Below are 24,229 nucleotides of genomic sequence, written 5' to 3'. Positions count from 1 at the left end.
CGCCCGTGCTGGCACTGCAGATCACACTGTGCCTGAAGCAGCCAGCAGCAGGTCCACTCCTAGGTGGAAGGCAGGCACCGCCTTCCCATCCCCAACTCCGCCAATGGGATTGTGGAGCTGGTGCTCAGGGCAGGGGCAGCATGTGGAGCCCCGTGGCCCCCCTGCCTAGAAGTCGGACCTGCTGCTGGCCACTTCCGGGGTGCAGCACGGTGTCAGAACAGGTAGCTGGGCAGCACCGCTGACGGGACTTTTAACATCCCGGTCGGCGGTGCTGACCAGAGCGACCCGGTACTGGGTTGCGACCTGCACTTTGAAAAACGCTGGTCTAGGACTTTTGGCATAACCCGATTGCATGCCTTAATGTAGCTGTATTCTACATAGATGTAATTCATAAAGTCAAAATGGCTACGAATTTTAACACTGGATGGAAACAGACAATTAATCCCAGTGATGATTCAACCTCGTGATACTGAATGAAGAAAGCCCTCAGCTGTAATTTTAGCTGTTTCTTTCACTTCACACTGACCTCTACAGACATAATAGGTTTCAGAGTGACAATCCTGTAAGCATATTATATAGCTACAAAGTGCAACAGCTCAACATCAAAATACCGCATAGCTTCTTAGTGATTAAGGCACTCACCTGGGAGACTGTTAGGTATAAGTGTGTGGAATCACCATTACCCTACCTGACCCTCTGCTATGTGAATGGCATCTAAGTTCCCTTATAAATCTACTGCCTTCCGCCCAACACACATCAAAATGTTCTGTAAATGTCAAAATTAACTGTTTTGACATTTGCTTTTTTCACCCTTCTTTCCATCTGAAACAATTTGCTGAAATCAACATGAATTCATGAAGTATTTCAGTAGACTCAAATCTGCATTTCTCAGCCAAAAAAGTTTCAGTTGAAAAATTCAGCCCAGGTTTAACTAGAAGTAGAAGAGCATTTCTCCCCATGGAGATTTCTAGAAATACTATAATGCAACAATTGGAGAAAAAGCGGGCATTCCTATTCCATTAAACACACTGACTATTTTCATGTGCTTTCAATAAATATCACTAGTAAATCTCCATATCACATTGAGACACCATAGCTATTCATATGGGCAGATTACTATCATTGTTTAACAGTGCGATTAAGTGTAATTTTTTTTTAATCGCTTGACAGCCATAATTAGTTTGTTTGCACTCTTTAATTATGGACTTCAGCTCTGCTAGCTACATAATTTGTGTGCTCTTAAATGAGGTCATAGATTCCAAGGCCAGCAGGGACTATGGTGATCATGTAGTCCAGGGGCCATTGACCCACAGAAAAAAAATCAATCGCGGCCCACACACAAGTAAAAAGCAAGGGTCTGATCCAAAACTGACTACCCCGGTCTTTGGATCAGATGCTGTGATGCGGTTCTCACCATTAATCAGCCCTACCATCCCCTGGTGCTGTTGTGTGGCTCTTCTCTGAATTTCCCCCAGTTTGTCAGTATATTTCTGGGGGGCCGAGAGCTGAGTGCAGAATCCCTGTGATGTTGGGGGGGTGGGAGAATAGGACTCCTCCCCAGAACTGGACCGAGAGGGGCTGTCCTCTCCCTGCTCCGGGGTGGTCGGCCCAGTGGTGTTGCCAGGATGGGACACTTGGGTGGACCCCGACTTCAGGTAGGTGGGCAATGACGGGGGAGGGGTCAGAGGGATTGGGGCCACCTCTTTCCCACCTCCTCCAGCTGGCCTTGCGGAGGGAAATTGACACTCTGGACAGGGGCCCTCTGGGGCACCAGGTGCACACCCAGCTCTGGGAGGAAACACCGCTTTCCAATGGCAATGGCTCCCATCCCACTGCCCCATGCCGGGCCTGGTTCTCCAAGCAACAGGCCTTTTTTGAGCATTCCTCTGCCGCCACTGGGATGCTGCTCACTCGCTTGCCCTCCTCCTCCCCATGGTAATTTAGCCACTGGGCCAATTGGGGGGCCCTGGAAAAATGGGCACTCCTGTGCCCCCACTTGCTCTGACCCCCTGCCCAGTGCTCCTGCTGGGGAATGGGGTCAGGATGAGGGGCTTGCCCCACTCTGCTCACCTGGTGCTCCAGCCAGGGAGTGGGGTGGGGGGCTTGTGGTCTGGCAAGCCCCAGCACCTCCACCCTGCTCCCCGGCTGGAGTGCCAGGTGGGCAGGCGGAGTGGGACGAGCCCCCCACCCCACTCCGCAGGCCAGATGAAATTAAGCAACGGGCCGGATCCGGCACAGGGGATGTAGGTCCCCCACCCCTGATGTAGTCTGACCTTCAGTATAACAGAGGCCATAGGACTTCCTCTGATAATTCATAGACAAGATTTTCTAGACTAACATCCAATCTTGATTTAAAAATTGTCACTGATGGAGCATCCATCATGACCCTTGGTAAATTCTAACAGTTATTTACTCTTGCTATTAAACGTTTACACCTTATTTGTCTTGCTTCAGCTTCCAGCCCTTGGATCATGTTATACCTTTCTCTGCTAGACTGCACATCCCATTATTAAATATTTGCTCACATGAAGAGACTTACAGCTTGTAATCAAGTCAGCTCTTAACCTTTTCTTTGTTAAGCTAAATAGACTCAAGAAGAAGCTCAATCTTTCACTATAAGGCATGTGTTCTAATCCTTTATTCATTCTCATGGCTCTTCTCTGAACACTCTTCAATTTATTAACATCTTTCTTGAATTGTGGGCATCAGAACTGCACACAGTATTCCAGCAGCAGTCACACTAGTGACAAATACAGAAATAAAATAACCTCTTTTACTCCTACTTATGATCCTTCGATGCATAAACACAGGAGTCTTATTAGCCCTTTTGGCCACAGCAGAGCTCATGTTCAGCTGATTATAACCACAAACCCCAGAGTCACTTCTTCCCAGGATCCAGTCCCACATCTTGTAAGTATGGCCTACATTCTTTGTTCCTAGATGTATACATTTATATTAATCATTAAAATGCATATTGTTTGCTTGTGCCCAGCTTACCAAGTAATCCAGATCGCCCTGTATCAATGATCTACCTTCTTTGCTATTAACCTCTCCCCCAATCTGTCTCATCTGCAACCTTTCAGTGATAATTGTGTTTTCTTCGGGTCCCTGATAAAAATTTTAAATGGCATAAGGCGAAGAACCGATCCCTGTGGGACCCTACTAGAAACAGGCCCTTTCGATGCTGATTCCCAGTTTTCAATTACATTTCAAGACCTATCAGTTAGCCATCTTTTAATCCATGTAATGTGAGCCATATTAATTTTCTATCATTCTAATTTATTTTTTTTAAATCAAAATGTCATGAAGTACCAAGTCAAACGTACTTAGATTTCTGTAAGGCACTACATAAACACTATTACTTTTATCAACCAAACTTGTAATCTCATTAAAAAAAATCAACTTAGTTTGACAGGATCTTTTTTCCATAAACCCATGTGATTGACATTAGTTATATGACCCTCCTTTAACTCTTTACTTACTGAGTCCTATATCAGCCACTCCATTATTGGAATATCTTAAAGAAAGGATTACAGGCTTAAATAAAGGCTTCCTGCTCTACCTTTGTTGGGTGGCTTTGAATACCATGGACCAGATCGTCAGCAGGTGGAAGTCAGAGTAGCTTCACTGATGTCAATGTAGCTATACTGATTTACATTAACTGAGAAAGTGGCCCCTGGAGCCAGATTAGCCACTCTGTTACACCAGCTTTATGTCAGTATGACTGCATTTGTTAGAGAAGCCAATGGAACCATTATCAGTCATAACTGGTTGACTAGAATGGCCATAACATTACCGTATTTCTCAGGATCCTATCAAAGGCAACTTTAAAACCTGCATAAATAAAGTGTTATACAAAATGTTAGGAATATTGTAAACATTTTATTGGTGCACTTGGCAGTTTTAAATAATGTTTACATACAGCAACTCACATTCATTTAGTTAAAAATTTCAAACAAAAAGAGGCAGTAGTTTGGCACAGAGCTTTTTCAAGATAGGGAAAATCTCAACTAAACTACAGAAAATCTAGCCATACTACAGAATTCACGCATATGTAAGATGATGTTGTTTAAACGGACTTAAAATATTACATTGGCAAAAACAAGTGAACATATTCCAGATTGGTATAGAAAAGTATACCATACATATACACAAATAGGGAATTAAAATAAGCAGAAAATACCCTGTTTTAAAAGGGAATCTCTTTTCCAAATAGTTTTGAATGTTAGTGTACACCCCTCTGAATTTAGAGTATTTCTGTATATACAAAGAGGTACAACAAATTGTTATAGTATTTATTGCAACAAACTAAGTATACCATAATATACATAATTTTAATACCCCCCCGACCCTGTTGATATATTGGCTTCTTATTCCTCCTGCATAACCTCCTCTTTCTGTTGATTTAAGATTAATTTTTCTCAATGAAAGGCACATACTTATCTGCAACAGAAGAAACAGAGGTGGTAATCTTTAAACACATACATTTTTAAACATCTTTAAAAACAAAAGATATTAAAATAGTTTTGCTCTGACTAGTTAAACTTGTCCAAAAACCTGATAACTTCTGGTACTGATAAAAGGAGTCTGCCTCATACAGTTCTGATGCCTTCCCTAGATCTGTTATACTGTATAATAATGAAATAGTGCATTTTGAAGTATGATTATTTCTCCATGCTAGGTTTATCTTTACAAAAAGAATAGTTTAAAGACTTAAGATTCTATAGTATGTACTGCACAGTATGTACTGTATTTAAGAACCAAGGATTTGTCAATTTGATTTCTTTTAAACTCTAATATTGGGTTTCCACAAGTTTCAAATACACCGAGACTGATTACTTTCAATCCAAACATGTTCACTATTATGATCTACTGAAATGCCCTATTTCTAGGTAATAAAGGCTTTTTTGTTTGTTTGTTTTTTCTTTGATTCACAACTTCAGCAGTAAACTTCATGGCTGGCTCACATCAGGATGTTTCAGCTGCACAAAGCAGATGCTTGCTCTTGTAAATCTTGTTGATGAGGATACTCTGAGGGTTATATTCTAACCTCTGGGACTTTTGTAAGTAATATGAATGCCAACAAGTATTCTCTAACGCAAGTTGTCAGGTGTTTGTTTTACACTGTGTTCTGTTATTTTAGAGAACTTGTGTGGCAAATCTTTCTGAAGGAGCAATTTACAGCTTTGTATTTTATCTGTTCTGTAAAATAAGATAAAAACACCTACTTCTTCATGACATTTGTCTACAGCTATCAAAGTATCCCACAACTGACTGTTATCGGGAACATGGTTTCAGTTTTCAGTACTGCTGGCTGGCTACTTACGTATGTCAAATTGCAGTTCCAAATCATCCTCAACTAACTCTACTGGCGTAACCATTTGTTTCAGTACACAGTTCCAAATTGCCCTCCTTGTTAATAAGGCCTTAATGCACAAACTCACATACCTTTTCTTTAGTCTCCTTCTACATAGCACCAACCTCCCCACAGTTATTTCACACAAACTTGACATAGTGAAAGCACCTAAACCTTTGTAGTTCCTCCCAGCTAGAGCTAGAAAAACTTGTAGGCAATCTTAGCCTCAGGAACACCATTTATTTTCAAAAAGTTATTCTTTCTTATTTCTCTTGTTCACTTCCATTTTTTTATTTTAAATTAGGCAACTACTTCACTCTAATTTGTTTCTGGACAGTTAACAGATGCTATACAAAATGAAATCATATGTCAGTCACTAGATTCTTGCAATACTGAAGTATACCTACATACATTAGAGCCAGAGAATCATCCTTAAATATGAAATTTTGTTTCTTTTATGTTATAATTTTAATTTCACATGTGGTAATTTGTTTTTACCTAAACAATAAAAAAAAAAAGAATCAGTCTGTAAAAAGAGTTTATCCATTAAAAAAAAAGTTTTCCTGTTCAATCTAGGTTGGAGTTGCAGCAGATCTCTATGATAAAGATTTTGTGCACATCAACAGCACCAATGATTAAAAAAAACTTTGGAAGTAAAATTACACCAGTAAGCCAGATGGTCAGATGCACCAGGTGCCTTCTCTACAGGAATTTGCAAGATTCTCCTCTCTCCCTAAATCAACTCTCCAGGCCTTTAAATCCTTACCTGCCATTCCTTTAAGAATAATACAGATCCTGATAATCATTAAAACATACTGGTTGAAAAGTGATGAGTTTCAAAAGATTTAATTAATTACACCAGTGCTTTCCACGTACCTACCAAAAGTCTAACCAGAGTCAACATGTTCCTAATCATGAAATGACTTTTTAAGTATCCTACACCCAGGTTTCATTTTTCTGCACTAATCCTCCAAACAATGCCACTGAGCAGCAATGCACAGTAAAATACTGTGTGTAAATGGCAATGTTAATTTAGCAGCAACTATTTGAAATTTAACAGTATACAGATAACTCAAATGGTTTACCTGAACAAACAATGGAGGAAAACATTGCAAGACAAAAAAAAAAAAAAGAGGGTGGGGGGGGGGGAGAAGAGAAGGAAGGGGAGAAAGAGGGATCCGAATAAGCTGCTGAACCAACCTTTTGCAAAGGTTGAGAATTTCTCTACTAGGTTAAATAAATTGTGCAGTATGAGAGAATGCAGAAATCATTTGAGTAACATAGATTTTCAAGATTAATCTTTTCTTATATTATTGACTGGATGAAATTGGAAGCCCCTGGAAGCCATTTGCCCTAGCTTTTCATCCTGAGATGGTGGCTCAAGGCACTTGAATAATGAATTAGGACTTTGTAGCTCTTTCCTTTGCAAGACACATAAAAGAACAAGTTCAGTTCTCTGCAACACTTTTACCTTAATATTTCTTAAATATGAATGTTTAGCAGGCTATAAACTTTTGGAGATATTATTTATGCTATGTCTGTGTTGTGTACATAGTACAACTATGATTTTCTAAATTGGTTAACAAACTCTAGGTAAGTGATACTCAGACTGAGGCTCATGAGCCGCAAGTGGCTCTTTAATGTGTGAAAAAAAAATGCAAAAGACACATGATATTAAAACAATCTGTGATTTAATTATTAACCAATCAGGATGCTTTTACTATGTTATTAACCAAGTATAGTTGATAAAATAATAATACTTGGTCAGTTATTGTGCTGTAAGAATAATAGATAGATATAGTAAATGAAGCAATCTGCTAGATTCACACTATCGTGGCTCTTTTGGGTAATGTTGATTGCTCATTTGGCTCTTAGGTCTGAGTATCACTGCTCTATGTTAAGTTAAGTTTGGTTAGGTTGTCCAGAGTTACTCTATCTCAAATCACTATTCTTGCAGAACTCAGACTCTGCAACCTAGTAAGCTCTTGAGGTTTCAGCCTTGTGGAGTATAGCAACTCTACAGAGCAGACAGTAAGCTGCAGTCTCCTCTTACAAAAATGGAAGCAAGCACCTGTGATTTGCAAAACAGAGCATGAGCATGACATCACCACAATGCTGGTATATAATACAGCAAGTATAGGATGGGTCAAAATCCCTTAATATACATAAGAATAAGAGTATTTAAAAAAAAAAACTAATAAAGACTGAAGACAGACAAAACTGAAAAGAAATTTTGCTTTGGGCATGAAAACAACAGATTTTTAAAAATAAATGCTTTTCTACCTAGTTTCTGAGACTGTTCCAATCACTGTGGCACCTAAAGCACTTCAAACTGTGAAGTATATAACTGATTTCTAAGTGTGTATCACTTTCCATTGCATTGCTAGTATGGTGCTATAATTATTGTTTTACCACGGAGTAGTCACATTTTGTTACATTTTCTTATAAAAATGCCACCTCAAAGTAGTAGTGCGAATTTTACAATGGATAGTCTCTTTGTATCAAACAACTGCATCAAGGCACAACTCTTACTTTCAGATTCAGTATATGGTTGGTTCCCATAACCACCACTATTTTCTTTAGTTTTCTTAGATTCAGAACAAAATGGCTGGTTCTATTTTGTGGTTGAAGCATCTTCTTAAAATCTTCAGCAGCAAGATATGTTCCCCATTGTGTTACTCGTTGAGAAAGTGGATAAGGAAAAGTTATTTACTTATTCCCATAATACAAGAACTAGGGGTCACCAAATGAAATTAATAGGCAGCAGGTTTAAAACAAATAAAAGGAAGTTCTTCTTCACGCAGCGCACAGTCAACTTGTGGAACTCCTTACCTGAGGAGGTTGTGAAGGCTAGGACTATAACAATGTTTAAAAGGGAACTGGATAAATTCATGGTGGCGAAGTCCATAAATGGCTATTAGCCAGGATGGGTAAGAATGGTGTCCCTAGCCTCTGTTCATCAGAGGATGGAGATGGATGGTAGGAGAGAGTTCTGTTAGATTCACTCTCTCTGGGGCACCTGGCATTGGCCACTGTCGGTAGACAGATACTGGGCTAGATGGACCTTTGGTCTGACCCGGTACAGCCGTTCTTATTTACATTAATAACTGCCAGAATATATAGCTGTATAAGCAGATAAATTAAATGTGGGTAACAGCTGTCTTTCTAAAGATAATAAAACATTTTTCAAATGAGCAAATTTAATTATTTATTTTATGAATTTAATAGTTTATTATCTCTGAACTGTTGGAAGGAAGGTTCCAGCTTCTAGCCACTGCACTGGCAACCTAAGTTCCAGAGGTACATTTTGAAGGGGAACAAATATGATTTACAGTACTGAACATCTCTTTAAAACTGACTAGATATTTGGTACAATCCCATTCAGATTTAATCAACTGTCAAATTTGTCTCTTTGGTTTTTGCACTGTACTGCAATATATTTAGCCCTCAGGCTGCTAAGGATGCCCTTATACACCCTTTACATCACACCTTTTTGGCTGGCAAAATGGAAAAATGAAGGCAGCCTTGATTTTCCAACAGATTTGTGTCAGCAGTTCTCTTCTCCGTTTCCTCCTCATTTATTCTGTGAAGGGAGAAAGATACACTGCTCTACTGCAGATACTGCAATCTGCTTTGCACACTTAGATTTAGGTACTTCATGACAGGTTTCATAGCTAAGAGGATTTGTGGCAATTTAACTGTTTTTAATTAAGATGCTTTGCTGAAGACCACCGAATTATAGGATGTGAGCAATCTCAGAAATGCCTAAGTCTAGAAAGTAATGACAGGAATACTATGCAAAATTAGATACAGTAGTATTAGTTAGTTATCATATAATGGAATAATTTACTAAATATAAACATACTGGTTTAGAAGACTTACAGTCTAAGAGTTAACATTGGGCAATTTGATCCATAAAGATAGAAAAAATATATGGAGCAGTCATAAAAATAGAAGCCTTTCTAAATTCAAAGCACCAAAATAAAAATATTGAATATTTACAATGACTTTGAAACCAACCTAATAACTACCAAAAAGACAAGAAAAGTAAAGGTTTTAAAAAAATAGGGCACAGAAGATGGTTTCTTTTAGTGCACAGTAAACTTCAAGCTATGGATTTGATTTTTAGCATATTTGTAGAACGTGAATGAAGTTTAGAAAATGACCTAAAAAAGTAGAAAGTGTGATAGTGAGAACATTTGATACATACACTTCAGTGTCAAAATCTAGAAAATCTAATATAATCTGCAAAAGATTTCTAAGAGGAAAAAAAATTAGACAGTCATGCCAAAACAAAGAAAAATATATACAGTAAATAGATGTGTATCTGTACTTTTGTTTTCCAAATGTAATTCCTGCACGTGACAGATTGTTTGTCGAACGTAATGCTGTAGACCAATCTGCCTCACCACTATGTGAGAGAGACAAGGTGGGTGAGGTAATATCTTTTTACTGGACCTACTTCTGTTGGTGAGAGAGAAGTTTTTAAGCTTACACATAGTTCTTCTTTATAGGTTGATCTTAGTATTTTAAGCTGTCTTGCACCAGCTACACGTTCCTTTTAGATCAGATACTCTACTTCTCAGCATGTGAGATAACATTTAACCTCTTCATGAAGCAGAACTTGAAAGCATCTCAGATTCCTCCTTGCTTTACACAAGACTCATTTACAGGAGTACAAAGTAACTTTACAGCCGCAGATGCCAAGAATGGGTATTTGTATCTAAGCGCAGCTTAGACTCCTTGTACACTTGAAAAATTTTTAATCATGCCAACTCGTTGGCATTTACTGGAAAGCCTATTAAATTACCTTCCCTATCTCTAGCTACAAGACAGAAAATAAAATCTTCACATAACCCCCAAGCACTAGATTTAGGCACAGAATTGCGAACCACACATTTTTTTCCTATGTTGAAGGGAGGAAGATTGTGGCACATACACCCAAAGGCAACAAAGTTAGATTTTTAATAATTGTGCCAGTTTCCCCTGCTATCTACCCCTGTGAAGTCTGAATTAAAAACAGGTTCCTATATGTAGATTAAAGTCTCTGTGTTTAACATCTCCAATTCACGTTGAAGCCAAGATTGTGGACGTACACAACTTCTGAAAACTAAGCCACTTTAAAGAGTCCCTAAATTTAGGCTCACATTTATTGCATTTACATGGCCCACCAGACTTTCAGAATATAAACTGAGAGTCCAGATAAAGTAACCACATGTAAAAGCCACTGACCACATGTAAAATTGTAATTTTTCGAATAAGTGTGATGCTCCTGACCTAACTACTTCATCTGAAAATTAGTACGTACAATGCGTGCTGCGCTCTCGAATATGTAGTGAAGTTGCTTGACCATCATCATTCCTCCACTCCTATAATGAACTTCTAAACACTAACCTTCGAGGATGATTAGCATCAAACAATGTTGTATCATCATCATCATCATCTTGTTCTAATGGCGTCAACTCCATATTTTCTATGTTGGTGTCCAAAACTCCATATCTTCGGGTCTTTTTGTTTCTTTTTCTGAGGCTGAAATATAATGTTTTTAAAGTTTTAATCTTTAAAATAGCTGAAATAGAAAATTATAACTGTGAGATTACTGTATTAAAGAGCAACCAGGAGTCCGGTGGCACCTTAAAGACTAACAGATTTATTTGGGCATAAGCTTTCGTGGGTAAAAAACCTCACTTCTTCAGATGTATTGTATTAAAGAGAACAGTTTTAGTTCCTTAAATTTTAGATCTGTATTTAAATTCTTCATATTTGCATGTTATTTAATATATGCTAATCATTTAAAATATTTTCTTTATCTCAGTGGAGTAAAAGTAAAATATCAAAGAGTAACATTCCCCTGAGAGCCAAGTTCTCAAAACAGAAAGCCTAAAACGGCACAAAAATATGTATAAAATTGTGCACCTACATTTTTGTGAATAATTACTGTAACAATGGATCAAAGATAGGAAGTCGCAGACCCACATGTTTTTTGAGGCACCTACCTAGCTATGTGCAAATGCCATCCATGATTTGTAGTAATTTCAGGGCAGGTCTACACTACGGCAGGGATTGATGCTCTAAGATCAATCCACTGGTGGTCGACTTAGTGGGTCTAGTAAAGACCCACCAAATTGACTGCAATTGCTCTCCAGTTGACCCCTGTACTCTACCTCCAACGAGAAGAGTAAGGTAAGTCAACGGGAGATTTTCTCCCATCGATCCCCAATGGTGTAGACCCCATGGTAACTCAACCTACGGTACGTCGACTCCAGCTACGTTACTCATGTAGCTGGAGTTGCATAGCGTAGGTCAACTTACGCAGTTGTGTAGGCATAGCCATACATACAAATGTAAGTACGCAATTAAGTATGGATGTCTGGTTCTGAAAACTCTCTAAACTGGTAATGATGGCCAAAGTGGAAAATCCTGTTAATCTTTACGTCACATACTATACACTTCTATACCAAAGAACAGATACACAATGCAGAGACAAGGTGTCTGACCAAAAAAAAAAAAAAAAAAGGATCTAAGGAAATCATATCTTTTAAAAAAATGCAAAATGAGCAGAACTGTGGATGCTGTAGTGTTTTCACTCATTATCTGCAACTAGACTAGTAGTAAAGATTTAAAAATTTTATTAAACTTAATGTTTATAATTAAATATACACAAGTAAAGAGGGAAGGTACTGTACATCTGGGGTCCGATTTGAGTTATGAGGGATTACATATCACATAACCAGCATAGACCCAGATTGGAATGCAGGGGTTTTTAAAGTGTCAGTGGAGAAGTGGGCTCGGGTACGCCACCGATGGAATGTATAAAGAGTCCAAGTCAGTATCAGTGTCGCGAATAAGTACATGGGTGGGGTGCATCTCTTGGCTCGTCAGGGAAGGAAGTGGGTTACTTCCCTGGGTCAGTGGTCTTGATTACTTAACGTGGTATTGATGGTGTCCGGTGATGTGTTCCGTATAGCTGTCTCTGGACCACCTCATGGTGCCAGAAACCATGAGCTGTCTCACGAGCCGGGCGTAGCGTCGCCCCAGTCCACACACTCTCAGTACCGGCTCGTTGTGGGGGTCCCACGAGCCCAGGGCTCCCACGATCAGGGCGTGTATCTGGACTTCTACAACTCTTATTAGGCAACTATTTGTTACTGAGCCAAACAATCACCATTACTAAGCTAAATGCCAGACAAAAGCATGTAGCTGAACACCTGCAAAGTATAGCAATCTATTCTTTATAGCACTGTTTCTCAAACTTGGGATGCCGCTTGTGTAGGGAAAGCCCCAGGCGGGCCGGGCCAGTTTGTTTACCTGCCTCATCCGCAGGTTCAGCCTATCGCGGCTCCCACTGGCCGCAGTTCACTGCTCCAGGCCAATGGAAGCTGCTGGAAGGGGCGTGGGCCGAGAGACGTACTGGCTGCCGCTTCCAGCGGCTCCCATTGGCCTGAAGCAGTGAACCGCTGCCAGTGGGAGAGACAATCGGCCGAACCTGCGGATGAGGCAGGTAAACAAACTGGCCCGGCCCGCCAGGGCCTTTCCCTGCACAAGCAGCGTCCCAAGTTTGGGAAACACTGCTTTATAGAAATAAGGACTCATGATCAGATACTTTATATCAATGGCATCATTTACACACCTGCACATTCAGATTATTCCACAGTTTGCATTACAAGTCTCTTTTTCTAGGAGTTTAGCATATTAGGGTAAACATACATTTCAGACTGAAACTTTAAACATGTAATAAAACAAACTGTTCAGTCAAAGTTCATGCTGAGGGATGGCAAGACGACAAGACTGTACATGAAGACTACAGGTCTCATATCCAGGAAACAGGATCCTACCTCTGAACACCAACACCTGAAAAAATAGCCAAGTAGCTTTTTGTTTGTCTGTCATACTCAGCCCTAAATCTCTGTTTTAAAGGAGGACTTTCTGTATTTAGGAGGAACAACAACAGGCAGCAAGGCTGCTGAAGTACACATTTTGAGGCACTAGCACACATGGGAAAAACGAATTAAGTCAGTTATATTGAAATAAAGTCAAGAAATCGACAAGACTTATTCCTATCATCACAGATCAAAACACAAACTATTTTGACTTCTCTCACATTACCTATTTAGGCTCTGGTCCTGCAAAAATTTACATATGCTTAATTTTATGCACATGAATAGGCTCATTCAACTTAGGGGGGACCACTCATCTACCTACGTGCAGGGGGGAACTTCACAAGTCTTTGCAGGATTGGGACCTTCAACAGTAAGCTTTTTGGAGCATGGTACACATCGCTACTGTTCTGTGAGATGCTAGATTCATAAATAATAATACTGCAAAAGAACTGCAATTTTTGAAGACTTTCTATTTTTAACTCCAATAATGACTTCCTTATTTTTTTTAAACTATTATTTGATAGGCATTTAGTCCTCATTGCTACATATTGACTCCCTTTTCAAAAAGTGCAAAGTAAATGGTAGAAACAGCATTATAGAACACCAGGATCAACATGTGATCAAACAGAGATAAAGAAAATTGTGCTGCTCAAATCCATTATTAGTATCTGTACTGCAGTAGCACCTATAAGCCCCAGGACACACACAAACCGTTCTTCTTCTGAAGGGCTTACAAATTAGTCTACTGGAATTTTTTAAGAAGGTCAATAAAACAATGGATAAAGGAGAAGTGGTTGATACAATTTATTTGTGGTTTTAAAATGCCTCCTAAAAATCTATTAGGGAAACTAACTATTCGTGGGTAGAGCCCTCTGTAGATACAAAATTTATATCCACAGATATAAATCGGTTACCTGTGGAGCTGCAGGGCTCTGCCGGGAAACTTAGTGGCAAAAGCAGCAGCATGTCGAGCCACCGCTCCCAGGAGCCAGAGCCTTGCATGGGCAGCTCCTCCAGTGTGGCTGTACCGCCCTGCCAACCAACTCATTGGCAGCTGTCCCAGGTTGCACTGTGTATGCAAGCAGCTCACACACTTCCGGACAAGAGTCCCTTCCATGCAGTGGTGTCTCTCTCCTGTCCAGGAGCGTGCAAGATGCTTGAATGGTGAATGGTCCATTATTAGGAGATGAAATTCAGTCTTACTAAACACTAGGTGATACATACTGGAAGGAAAAAAATGAAGTACTCATGCACATTGTTGGGTTGCAAGTTAGCTGTGATCACTCAGGGGCAAAAAAAAACAGGATAAAATCCTGGCTTCACTGAAGTCCACAACAAAACACTCACTGATTTAATGGAGCCAAGATTTTACCTCTGGACATTACTGTCGATAGCACAATATGCACCACTGGTCAAATAAGTAAGCAAGAGGATAAAATTATAAAAGAATGGGATAGAAAAATGATACTAAAAATGTTTTACTATTATATAAGTAAATGGACCTCGTCTTTAATACCATGATTAGCTCGGATCACCCTGCCTCAAAGTAGATATAACGGAAGTAGAAGGGGACCAAATATTTGTGACAAAGGATTAGATATATGGAAAGAGTGACATACGAGACACTGAAAATACTGAGACCATTAAGTTTAGGGAGGAGCTAAAAGAAAAAACATGACAAAAGTACGTAATAATGAATGGCATAGAGAAGGTAAGTTGGGAATTTCTATTTACCCTTTTCAAATACAAATTAGCATCCAATGTAAAGACAAATTTAAAACTGAAAAGCTTGTTTGTTTTTTTAAAAAGAGCCATAATGTATATTCAGCCTATAGAAGTCACCATCCCAAGATACTGAGGTCAACATAGAGTACAAGAAAGGATTAGACTTCACCTGGGTGACAACAACTTCTATAGTTACACGAGTATGTGGTGGGTTTTTTTGGTTGTTTTTTTTAAGAAAAACCACACACAGCTACTGAAAGAGCAACATGTCAATATCACATATTAAAGAGTTTAGGCTATTAGCCTAGTACTGTTTTGTTAGCAGAGACATACCTTGTTCAAACAATTAGACGGCTTGGCCAAGAGTCTTACACCCTCTTTCACCCCTGTCCACTAAGTCAAGAGGCTGCAGGAGCATAAATGGGCTTTGAAAAATCCTGATCCAACTGGAAAGAATTCACTTGGGGTAGAAACTGAAGACAGCATGTTGGTGGCAGGGCTGCAGCACTGGGACTGAGCAGCACTGCTGCCCGTACCATGAGCAACTGGAAACAGGTTGACATAGCTTAGGTAGCCTGTCAAGAATGTACAAGTTACATCAGGGCTGTTTTGCTCATATAGCAACCCTGAACTGGGTGGGCACAAAGGTGGCTTGAGGCCTCCTTAGGGCTTGGCTACACTTGCAAGTTAGACCATATTAAAGCAGCCCCGGGAGCCCTAACTCCTGAGGTGTCCACACTGGCAAGGCACATAGAACGCCTGGACTCTGCATTTGGAGCGCTCCTGGTAATCCACCTCCACAAGAAGCATAAAGCTTGCTGTACCCTGCCTGAAGTGCCTACGTGTCAGTTTGGATGACATGTGGCATTACCACACTGTGGTTGGCCTTCAGAAACATCCCATAATCCCCTGAAGTCAAGTGGCCACTCTTGTCATTGTTTTGAAATCGGCTGCAGGCATGCGGATATCCCCTTTCAAAGCTCCGTTTCTGATGTCCAGCATGCTTATCTGCTCCAAGACAAAGCAAACCATTAGTGTGGAATGCTGCTCTGTGTGTGTGTGTGTGTAAGTTCAGACAGCAACTGACACAAGACAGCATACTGACATGCGCTCAGCCCCCCAAAACAAAACTGACTCTCCCCCCACATACACACAACACACTCCCTGTCTCTCTCTCTCTCTCTCTCACACACACACTCCCCATTTGAAAAGCATGTTGCAGCCACTTGGCACACTGGGATAGCTATCACAATGCACTGCTCTTTGTGGCACTGCAAGAGCTGCTAATGTGGCCACATCAGTGCGCTTGCAGCTGAGTGTAAACACATGGCAGTGTTTTCCCTTCTGCGGTCCCCGAAGGCTGGTTTAACTCTCAGTGCTCTACATTTGCAAGTGTAGCCAAGCCCTAAATCAAGGGCCGCCCAGAGGATTCCGGGGGCCTGGAGTCTTTGGCGGCGGGGGGCCCCCGCTTCGGCGGTAATTCGTCGGCGAGGGGCCCTTCCGTTCCGGGACCCGCCGCCGAAGTGCCCCGAAGACCCGTGGCGGGGGCCCCCCTGCCGCCGAATTGCCACCGAAGCGGGACCCGCCGCCGAAGTGCAGCCGGGTCGTCGTCGGTAATTCGGTGGCGGGGGGCCCCCACCGGGGGTCTTTGGGGCACTTCGGCAGTGGGTCCCGGAACGGAAGGGCCCCCTGCTGCCGAATTACTGCCGAAGACCCGGCTGCACTTTGGCGGCGGGTCCCACTTCGGCAGTAATTCGCCAGCGGGGGGTCCTTCCACCCCGGAGCAAAAGGACCCCCCGCCGGCGAAGACCGGGAGTGGAAGAAGCTCCAGGGGCTCAGGCCCCGCAAGAGTTTTCCGGCTCCCCCAGAGCGAGTGAAGAACCCTGCTCCAGGGGCCCCGAAAAACTCTCATGGGGGCCCCTGCGGGACCGGGGCCTAGAGCAAATTACCCCTCTTGCCCCCCCCCCCCCCCCAGGAGGCCCTGCCTAAATCCCATTCTCTCTGGACTGCAAGTTCTATCCTGCAGTGAAAAGGAGCAGCACAGAATCTCTCACTTCTTGGATTCATTCAGATTATCCATTTTTCCACTAAAGTAAAAATGAGTAACATTCCTAACAGCTAGATATTTATTACTACTCATCAATACATGTAAGCTCCACTGTCAAAGTAAATAAAATCACTAAAGCCAGTGTGTTAAAATGTTTTAAGAGAGAAAGTACTTTATACATCAGTGTGTGAATCATATTTCACATAACTTCTTGGTAAAAGGAGAAGGATACCTTGCTGTGATTGAGAAAAGCTCAACAGGTCTTTACAATTCACTTCAACTAGTAATTTTTCCAGGACTGGATACCTTCTGATCACGGGTTTAACTAAATAGCTTAGATGAGTACAATTAATGTGCCTGATTTTTCAAGTGCATATGCCAAATTCTTTTACAAACAAACAAACAAACAAACAACACACGCCTAAAATCTGGAGGTCAAGACATTCAAAATTAAGACAGCACCTAGCCTCCCCCAAAAGCACACAAAGAATATGAACTTTGTCCTTTGTCCACTCTGTTCTCTCTCACTATAAGACAAGTATGTTCCTGACAATTATTACACCTAGATAACATGTTAAGAGCCAAAGACCTGTCTAGTTTAGCCAGAAACCTTGCTGCTAGAGGCCTCAAATCCCATACACATCATGAATAGTAATCAGAGTCATACAGAGAACTAGAAGTAGATTCCATTACCCTAGGGGTCTGTTTTTCCTCATTCCCATCAGAGGAGAACTCATCCACCAGATAATGGATTGAGGAGGATTGTGTTTTTTTGTTATTTTATTTTCTTAATGTACGATTCTAGCTTAGAGCAACATTTAGGGGAAGGACATTTAGGGGAAGTTGATCACTTTTCTTGTGGCTACCTGGTATAACATTGTAAAGTCTGCCTCTTCAGTTATTGGCCAGAAGTTTCATAGAGCCCCAGAGTTTTACCTAAAATCATGCCAGAACCCCACAGCACTGCAGGGAAAAGTTTATCTAAGAAAGAGAATCAGTGGTACCTCTAAATAGAGAGCAAGAAACTTTAGTATATGCAACTCTGGACTTCTGAGGCGGCTCCTCTTCTGGACAGGATTTATAAATCTGTTATCCCCTTTACAGCATTAGAAGAAGATGCTAAAGCCAGGAGACAGGGCTAAGCAGATCTCAGATCCTTGGAAATTAAAGGAAGGATTAGTTCAAGTGACCATTGTTCTGGAGGAGGGGAATGAATCCAAGTAGTTTTCATATAAACACTTCTCAAATGGTTGGGAGTTAATGACTGACTGAAAACTGACTGCACTGTAGAACAACCCCTATGGAAGAACACTGTGCACATAGACGTTTAAACTACAGGATCAAAGCCCATCAGAACTCGAGTGGGCTTTCTGAGCAGCCTTCCCCCACCCAATCTGCTGGATCCATCTGTAACCCCTATTGTCCCTTGCTGAAATCAGCTCCATTTATCTGGTTTTAGAGAATAATTAATTCAGTTCTTAAAAAGAAATAAGTGGCTCTAAATAGTCTCAGAACTAGGACCTTCTGCCACTTACCCCTTCTTCCCTGGATAAACACAGAAATCTAATAAATGTACTTGTTAACAGGGCTAGGACAAAGACAGGTTTCATTAGTGTTTTTAAATAAGGCCCTAACAAATTCATGGCCGTGAAAAATACATCACGGACTGTGAAATCTGGTCTCCCTTGTGAAATTTGGTCTTCTGTGTACTTTTACCCTATACTATATAGATTTCACAGGGGAGACCAGCGTTTCTCAAACTGGGGGTTGCAACCCAAATGGGGGGTCATGAGGTTATTGTAGGGGGATCGTACTGACAACCTTACTTCTGCGCTGCCTACAGAGCTGGGCGGCCAGAGAGAAGCAGCTACTGGCTAGGCACCCACACACCTCCAGCAGCAGCGCACAAGTAAGCGTGATAATACCATATTATGCCATCCTTACTTGTGCGCTGCTGCTGGAGGTGGTACTGCCTTCAGAGCTGGGCTTCCATCCAGCAGCCACCACTTTCTGGCCACCCAGCTCTGAAGGCAGCACCACCGTCAGCAGCAGCGCACAAGGGTGGAAATACTGTGACACCCCCCACGCATCATAACCTTGCGACTCCCCTTCTCCCCCCCCCCAACTCGCTTTTGGGTCAGTTACAGTTACAACACTGACATTTCAGATTTAAATATCTGAAATCATGAAATTTAATTTTTTTAAAATTCTATGACCATGAAGTTGACCAAAATGGACCGTGAATTTGGTAGGACCTGATTGAAAAGGCCTGCTTCCAGGATTATCTGCAGCGTCCTTTCTTAAATGGGACAGACTGTTGGGCTGCTATCGTCTGAGCTATAGCATTTCCCCATCCAGTTTTATTTATGTAGCGTAAACAAAACAGATTGTAGTTTTGTGCGTGTGTGACAAATCCTGGCTTGATGACAATTACAGATATGCAATGCATAACATACTGATTCTGCATAGTGGACTGATATTTCCTGGTACTCTGTACCTTGCGTAGTCATTTACATATGGCCAAAATGGGTGTAACACACAACTACTCCAGCTTGGTTGCATTTTACACTCCCTTTGCCTATGTGTAAATGACTACTCTTGATCCAGAGCAACAGAGAATTAAATCTACAAAGCTGAATTTGAAGTTTGCCTTCTTAGGCCTTGTCTACACTACAGGACTATTTCGAATCTACTTAATTCGAATTTGTGGATTCGACCTTATGAAGTCGAATTTGTGTATCCATACTAAATACACTAATTCGAACTTCTGAGTCCACATTAACGGGGCCGGCGTCGACTTTCGAAGCGGTGCACTGTGGGAAGCTATCCCACAGTTCCCGCAGTCCCCGCTGCCCATTGGAATGCTGGGTAGAGCCCCCAATGCCTGCTGGGGGAAAAAATGTGTCGAGGGTGGTTTTGGGTAACTGTCGTCATTGAACCGTCAATCACGCCCTCCCTCCCTCCCTCCCTGAAAGCGCCTGCGGGCAATCTGTTCGTGCACTTTTCTGGTCAGTGACAGCGTGGACGCCACAGCACTGCAAGCATGGAGCCCGCTGCGATCCTCGCCGTTTTCTCCTCCTCGCACTTTATCGTCCACCTCTTCCACATTCAGCTGCTGAGAAATTGGGCTACTTTTCAATGGTTCTGCAAGCACTGGGGGACCATAGGGGACGTTTTACCAACATGAACGTCGTATGGCCGGGCAAGGTTCCTGATGCGTGTGTTCTCAGGAACTGTGGGCTGCTCAGACGCCTGCTGGAAGGTAGTTTCTTCCCGTACCACGAAATAACTGTTGTGGATGTGCATTTGCCTATAGTGATCCTCGGTGACCCAGCCTGCCCGCTAATGCACTTGCTCATGAAGCCCTATACAGGCGCCTGGGACAGCGACAAGGAACTCTTTAAATACCAGCGAGCAGCGTGACCTGTGACTGTTCAGTTTCTTTACAGAGAAGCTGAACCTGCCCCTGTTTCTTTACCCAGTTACTGTTGACTCTCCTCTTCGGTTACATACCCCGTTCTCCCCGTTTCCTCCACTTCCAACACACGTGTAAAAATAAAATACATGTCACACTGTTACTGAGGAGAGGTTTCTTTATTCATGACTTTTCGTTAAAGGGTCGAAACTGGAACGCAGACTGCGGTGGGTAGGGTGTGCGCTGATGTAAAGACCGCCTCTAAACTCAAGGAATGACAGGCTCCTGCTCCTACAGCGGTCCGCATTGCCGGACTGCTTGTTTCAACGGAGCCTGCCATCCCTCCTTTTTGGGATTCTGTGTGCGGGGGGCTATGTGGCCTTGTGGCGGAGGAGGACGGATACAGATTCCTCTGCTGCGTGACTCAGCGGTCCACGACAAGGATCGCTGTATAAGATCTGTACCCGCCCTCCCCCGCTAAAAAGTCACATCCCCACCGCCCACACAGAACCTGGAAACCACCTCCCATACCGACCACGGTGCCTGCTGACTGCACTGTGTGTGTTACCCGCTGCTGATCCGGCCCCCGTGTCTGTACCCTGCGAAAGGTGCCTGTCCTATGCAATTAGCAACGCACTTCCCCACGCACCCCATTCAAACACAGTCTTCAGTGAAGAAACATGACGGAAACAGTACTTAACAGCAAAGTATTTTTATTACTTAAGTACACAGTTATGGGATGGGACTGGGATTGGGACTTGTTTGAGTCCGGAAGGGAAGGACTTATGCAAACGTAGGGTATGAGAGCTTTTGGTTACTTGAGCACTCTGCTGGGGTGCAGTGACAGTATTCACGGCCCAGGGCGGGCATCCTCCTGGTTATTTGCGGTGAGGGGGGTATGTGACTTTGTGGCGGGGGAGGGCAGTTGCAGAGATACTGCCGGGGGCTCTGTCCTGCAGCGGTCCTGCAGAACATACACAAGTCGCCGGAGCGTGTCCGTTTGCTCCCTCAGTAGTACAAGCATTGCTTGAGTCGCCTGCTTGTGTTCCTCACGCCACCTCTCCTCCCATTCGCTGTGTGAGCGCTGGTACAGAGAGACTTTCTCCCTCCACTGCCTCTGCTGGTCCGCCTCGGCTAGGTAGCAGCCCACACATTCATCGAAAATCGTGTCCCTAGTCTTTTTCTTTCGCCGCCTAATCTTCGCCAGCCTCTGCGAGGTGGATGCTGTGGCAGGTCTGGAGACAGTGGAAGCTGTGAGATGGGAAACAGTTAGTTAATTCCTTGCAATGATACTTTTTTGCGAACAATTAACTGAGTCTAGGCTGTCTCTGTGAATTTTTTGTTGAGACCCCTGTGCCTGCTGTTGCACAAATCATTTGCGCGGTGGATTCTGGGTAAATGTCGCCAGTCATTCCTTCCTCCGGGAAAGCAACGGCAGACAATCATTTCGAGCACGTTTTCCATGAAATGCCCTGGCACACGCCATAGCGTGGCAACAATGGACCCTATTTTGCCTTTTGTGTATGTCACCGTATGTGTACTGGATGCCGCTGACAGAGGCGGACCAGCAGCGCTACACAGCAGCATGCTTATGCTTTTGCATGACAGCAGCTATGGTTACCAGGCATACTGCACCGTCTACCATACCATGAACTGGTAAGAAGACGGTAATAAGATGGTCATGGTTACCTGTCCTTTTGCACTGCGCCATTTGGTGCTGTCATAAGTGCCCCTGGTCGATCAGCCAGGGGCGCAAAAGCAAAATTTGGGAATGACTCCCCGAGTCAATCCCTCCTTTTTGGGTATCTAAAAATAGAATCAGTCCTGCCTAGATTATGGGCAAGTGTACTAGAGAACCACTGTATCATACAACCAGAGACCACAGCTGCTCTCTGTCCAATCCTGCATAAATTTTGAGCTGAACGCTATTCACAGGGTGTGCTCCTGAAACAACCCCAGCTGTTCACTCCGTTCTTCCCCCAGCCTTCCTGGGTTCCAATACCATTGTCCCCCCACTTGTGTGATGAAGTAATATAGAATGCATGAATAAGACACAGGTAGTCGTTTGTGAGAAATGAGTGGAAGGAAGCCTCCAGCTGCAATGATAGTCCAGAGATGACATTAAGGGGTGTGGAGGAGGGAGCCACTCATCCCTCTGCTAGTCCAGGGGCAATTGAATCTTTTCTTTACAATGAAGGGTGGGGGCTGATGGAGCTCAGCCCCCTGTTGCAATGATGAGGACGGTTACCAGCCATACTGCACCATCTACCATGAAAAATTAGCAACAGGCGGCCTTGACCGACCTGTCCCAAGCAAGTTGGTATGGTCGTTATGGTTACCAGTCCTTTTGCACTGCCCCATGTGCCAATAGGCTGATGATGAGGATGGATTTCCATCTTATTGTACCATCAGCCATCCATAGCGTGGGGGGAGCAAGGATGTTGGTGTTGAGTGCTGCACCATCGCGTCTATCTGCAGCATTCAGTACAGATACGGTGACATGTAAAAGAGTCAACAGAGGATTGTTTTCCCTTTAACTTCTGGGGGTCAGGGGGGTGCGTAAATTGCCGAGCTATGCCCCGACCCACCGCGGACACTGTGTTTGACCCTAGAAGCATTTGGAGATCAGCCAAGAATGCAAATGCTTTTCGGAGACAGCAGGAACTGTGGGATACCTTGCGTCCACGTTCCCCCCTCCCTCCATGAGCGTCCATTTGATTCTTTGGCTTTCCGTTACGCTCGTCACGCAGCTGCGTGCTGAGTCTGTGCTATGCCGTCTGTCCGTTTATTTATTAAAAATACTTTGGACCAGGCGTAACGTAACATTTCTTCCCCTACTTAGATGCAGGAGTCTCCGAGCGAGATCACCGTGAAGACGGGCACTGAAGGAGATAGAGAGCGCATGCTGTGTGAAATCTAGCACGAACCATGGACCTATGCAGCCGTGCTCTGGGAGGCAGTGCTCCCTGAATACCGCATGAAAGCCTCGCGCGGAAAAGTGTGCTATCACGGAGCACCCAATAAGGCAGCTCTCCCCAGGAACCTCCTGCTGATGCTTATCGATTAATGGCAGGAGAGCTTCGTGGCGTTCTCCCAGGAGGATTTCTGTTCTATCACCATATATAGAGAGACCTCCTTTTCACACACATCAGATTCCTGTTATATTAAGAATAAAAGTTAACATGGTTAAAGCACTTACCGACTGCTCCTATCCCTGATTCAGGATCCGGGTTCCTGGCCGGGGAGGGTTGGTAGGGGATCTCCGTGACGGTGATGAATAGATCCTGGCTGTCGGGGAAACCAGCGTTGTAAGCGCTCTCGCCTGCCTCGTCCTCCACAAACCCTTCCTCATCTTCCCCGTCCGTGAACATCGTCGAGGAACTGTCCGTCGACACTGTCCCATCATCAGAGTCCATGGTCACTGGTGGGGCAGTGGTGGCAGGCTCCGTAGCGTCCGTTGGCCGCTTTGATTTTTTGGTAGCCTTGTCTGGGGTCCTTGGTTTTCACGCGGCGATGCGTTGCATGACGGCTGTATCCTCTGTCTGTATCATGGCTTTGGAGACCTTCTCGTAGGTCTTTGCATTCCGTTCGTTGGAGCGCAGCTCCGAAAGCACAGACTCCTCGCCCCACACACCGATCAGATCCAAGAGTTCCCGGTCAGTCTATGCCGGGTCCCTCTTTCTATTCAGAGATTACATGAACTCCTCTGCTGGAGAGCTCTGCATTGCTGACGGTGCTGCGGAGCTCGCCCCGATGTGCAACCAGAACGTCAGATTCAAACCGCCCAGACAGGAAAATGAATTCAA

At 43.2% G+C, this 24,229-nt stretch overlaps 1 protein-coding gene across 1 annotated transcript in view; it reads right to left on the bottom strand.

Moving 5' to 3' along the window:
- Window positions 1–3,862: 3,862 nt before the first annotated feature.
- FAM174A (family with sequence similarity 174 member A) overlaps window positions 3,863–24,229 on the bottom strand; it is a 37,734-nt gene continuing 17,367 nt past the window's right edge. The window contains exons 2-3 of the mRNA XM_045022079.1: window positions 10,751–10,885; window positions 3,863–4,443 (exon numbers count right to left, since the gene is read on the bottom strand). Coding sequence (XP_044878014.1) covers window positions 4,440–4,443; window positions 10,751–10,885 — 139 coding nt within the window. The 3' untranslated portion in view covers window positions 3,863–4,439. The remainder of the gene's footprint in view (window positions 4,444–10,750; window positions 10,886–24,229) is intronic.

Source organism: Mauremys mutica, chromosome 6 (genome assembly GCF_020497125.1).
Source record: "Mauremys mutica isolate MM-2020 ecotype Southern chromosome 6, ASM2049712v1, whole genome shotgun sequence".
In the NCBI taxonomy this organism is placed as follows: Eukaryota; Metazoa; Chordata; order Testudines; family Geoemydidae; genus Mauremys; species Mauremys mutica.
The sequence above is the reverse complement of the archived record's forward strand: the minus strand, read 5'-3'. Positions and strand labels throughout refer to the sequence as shown.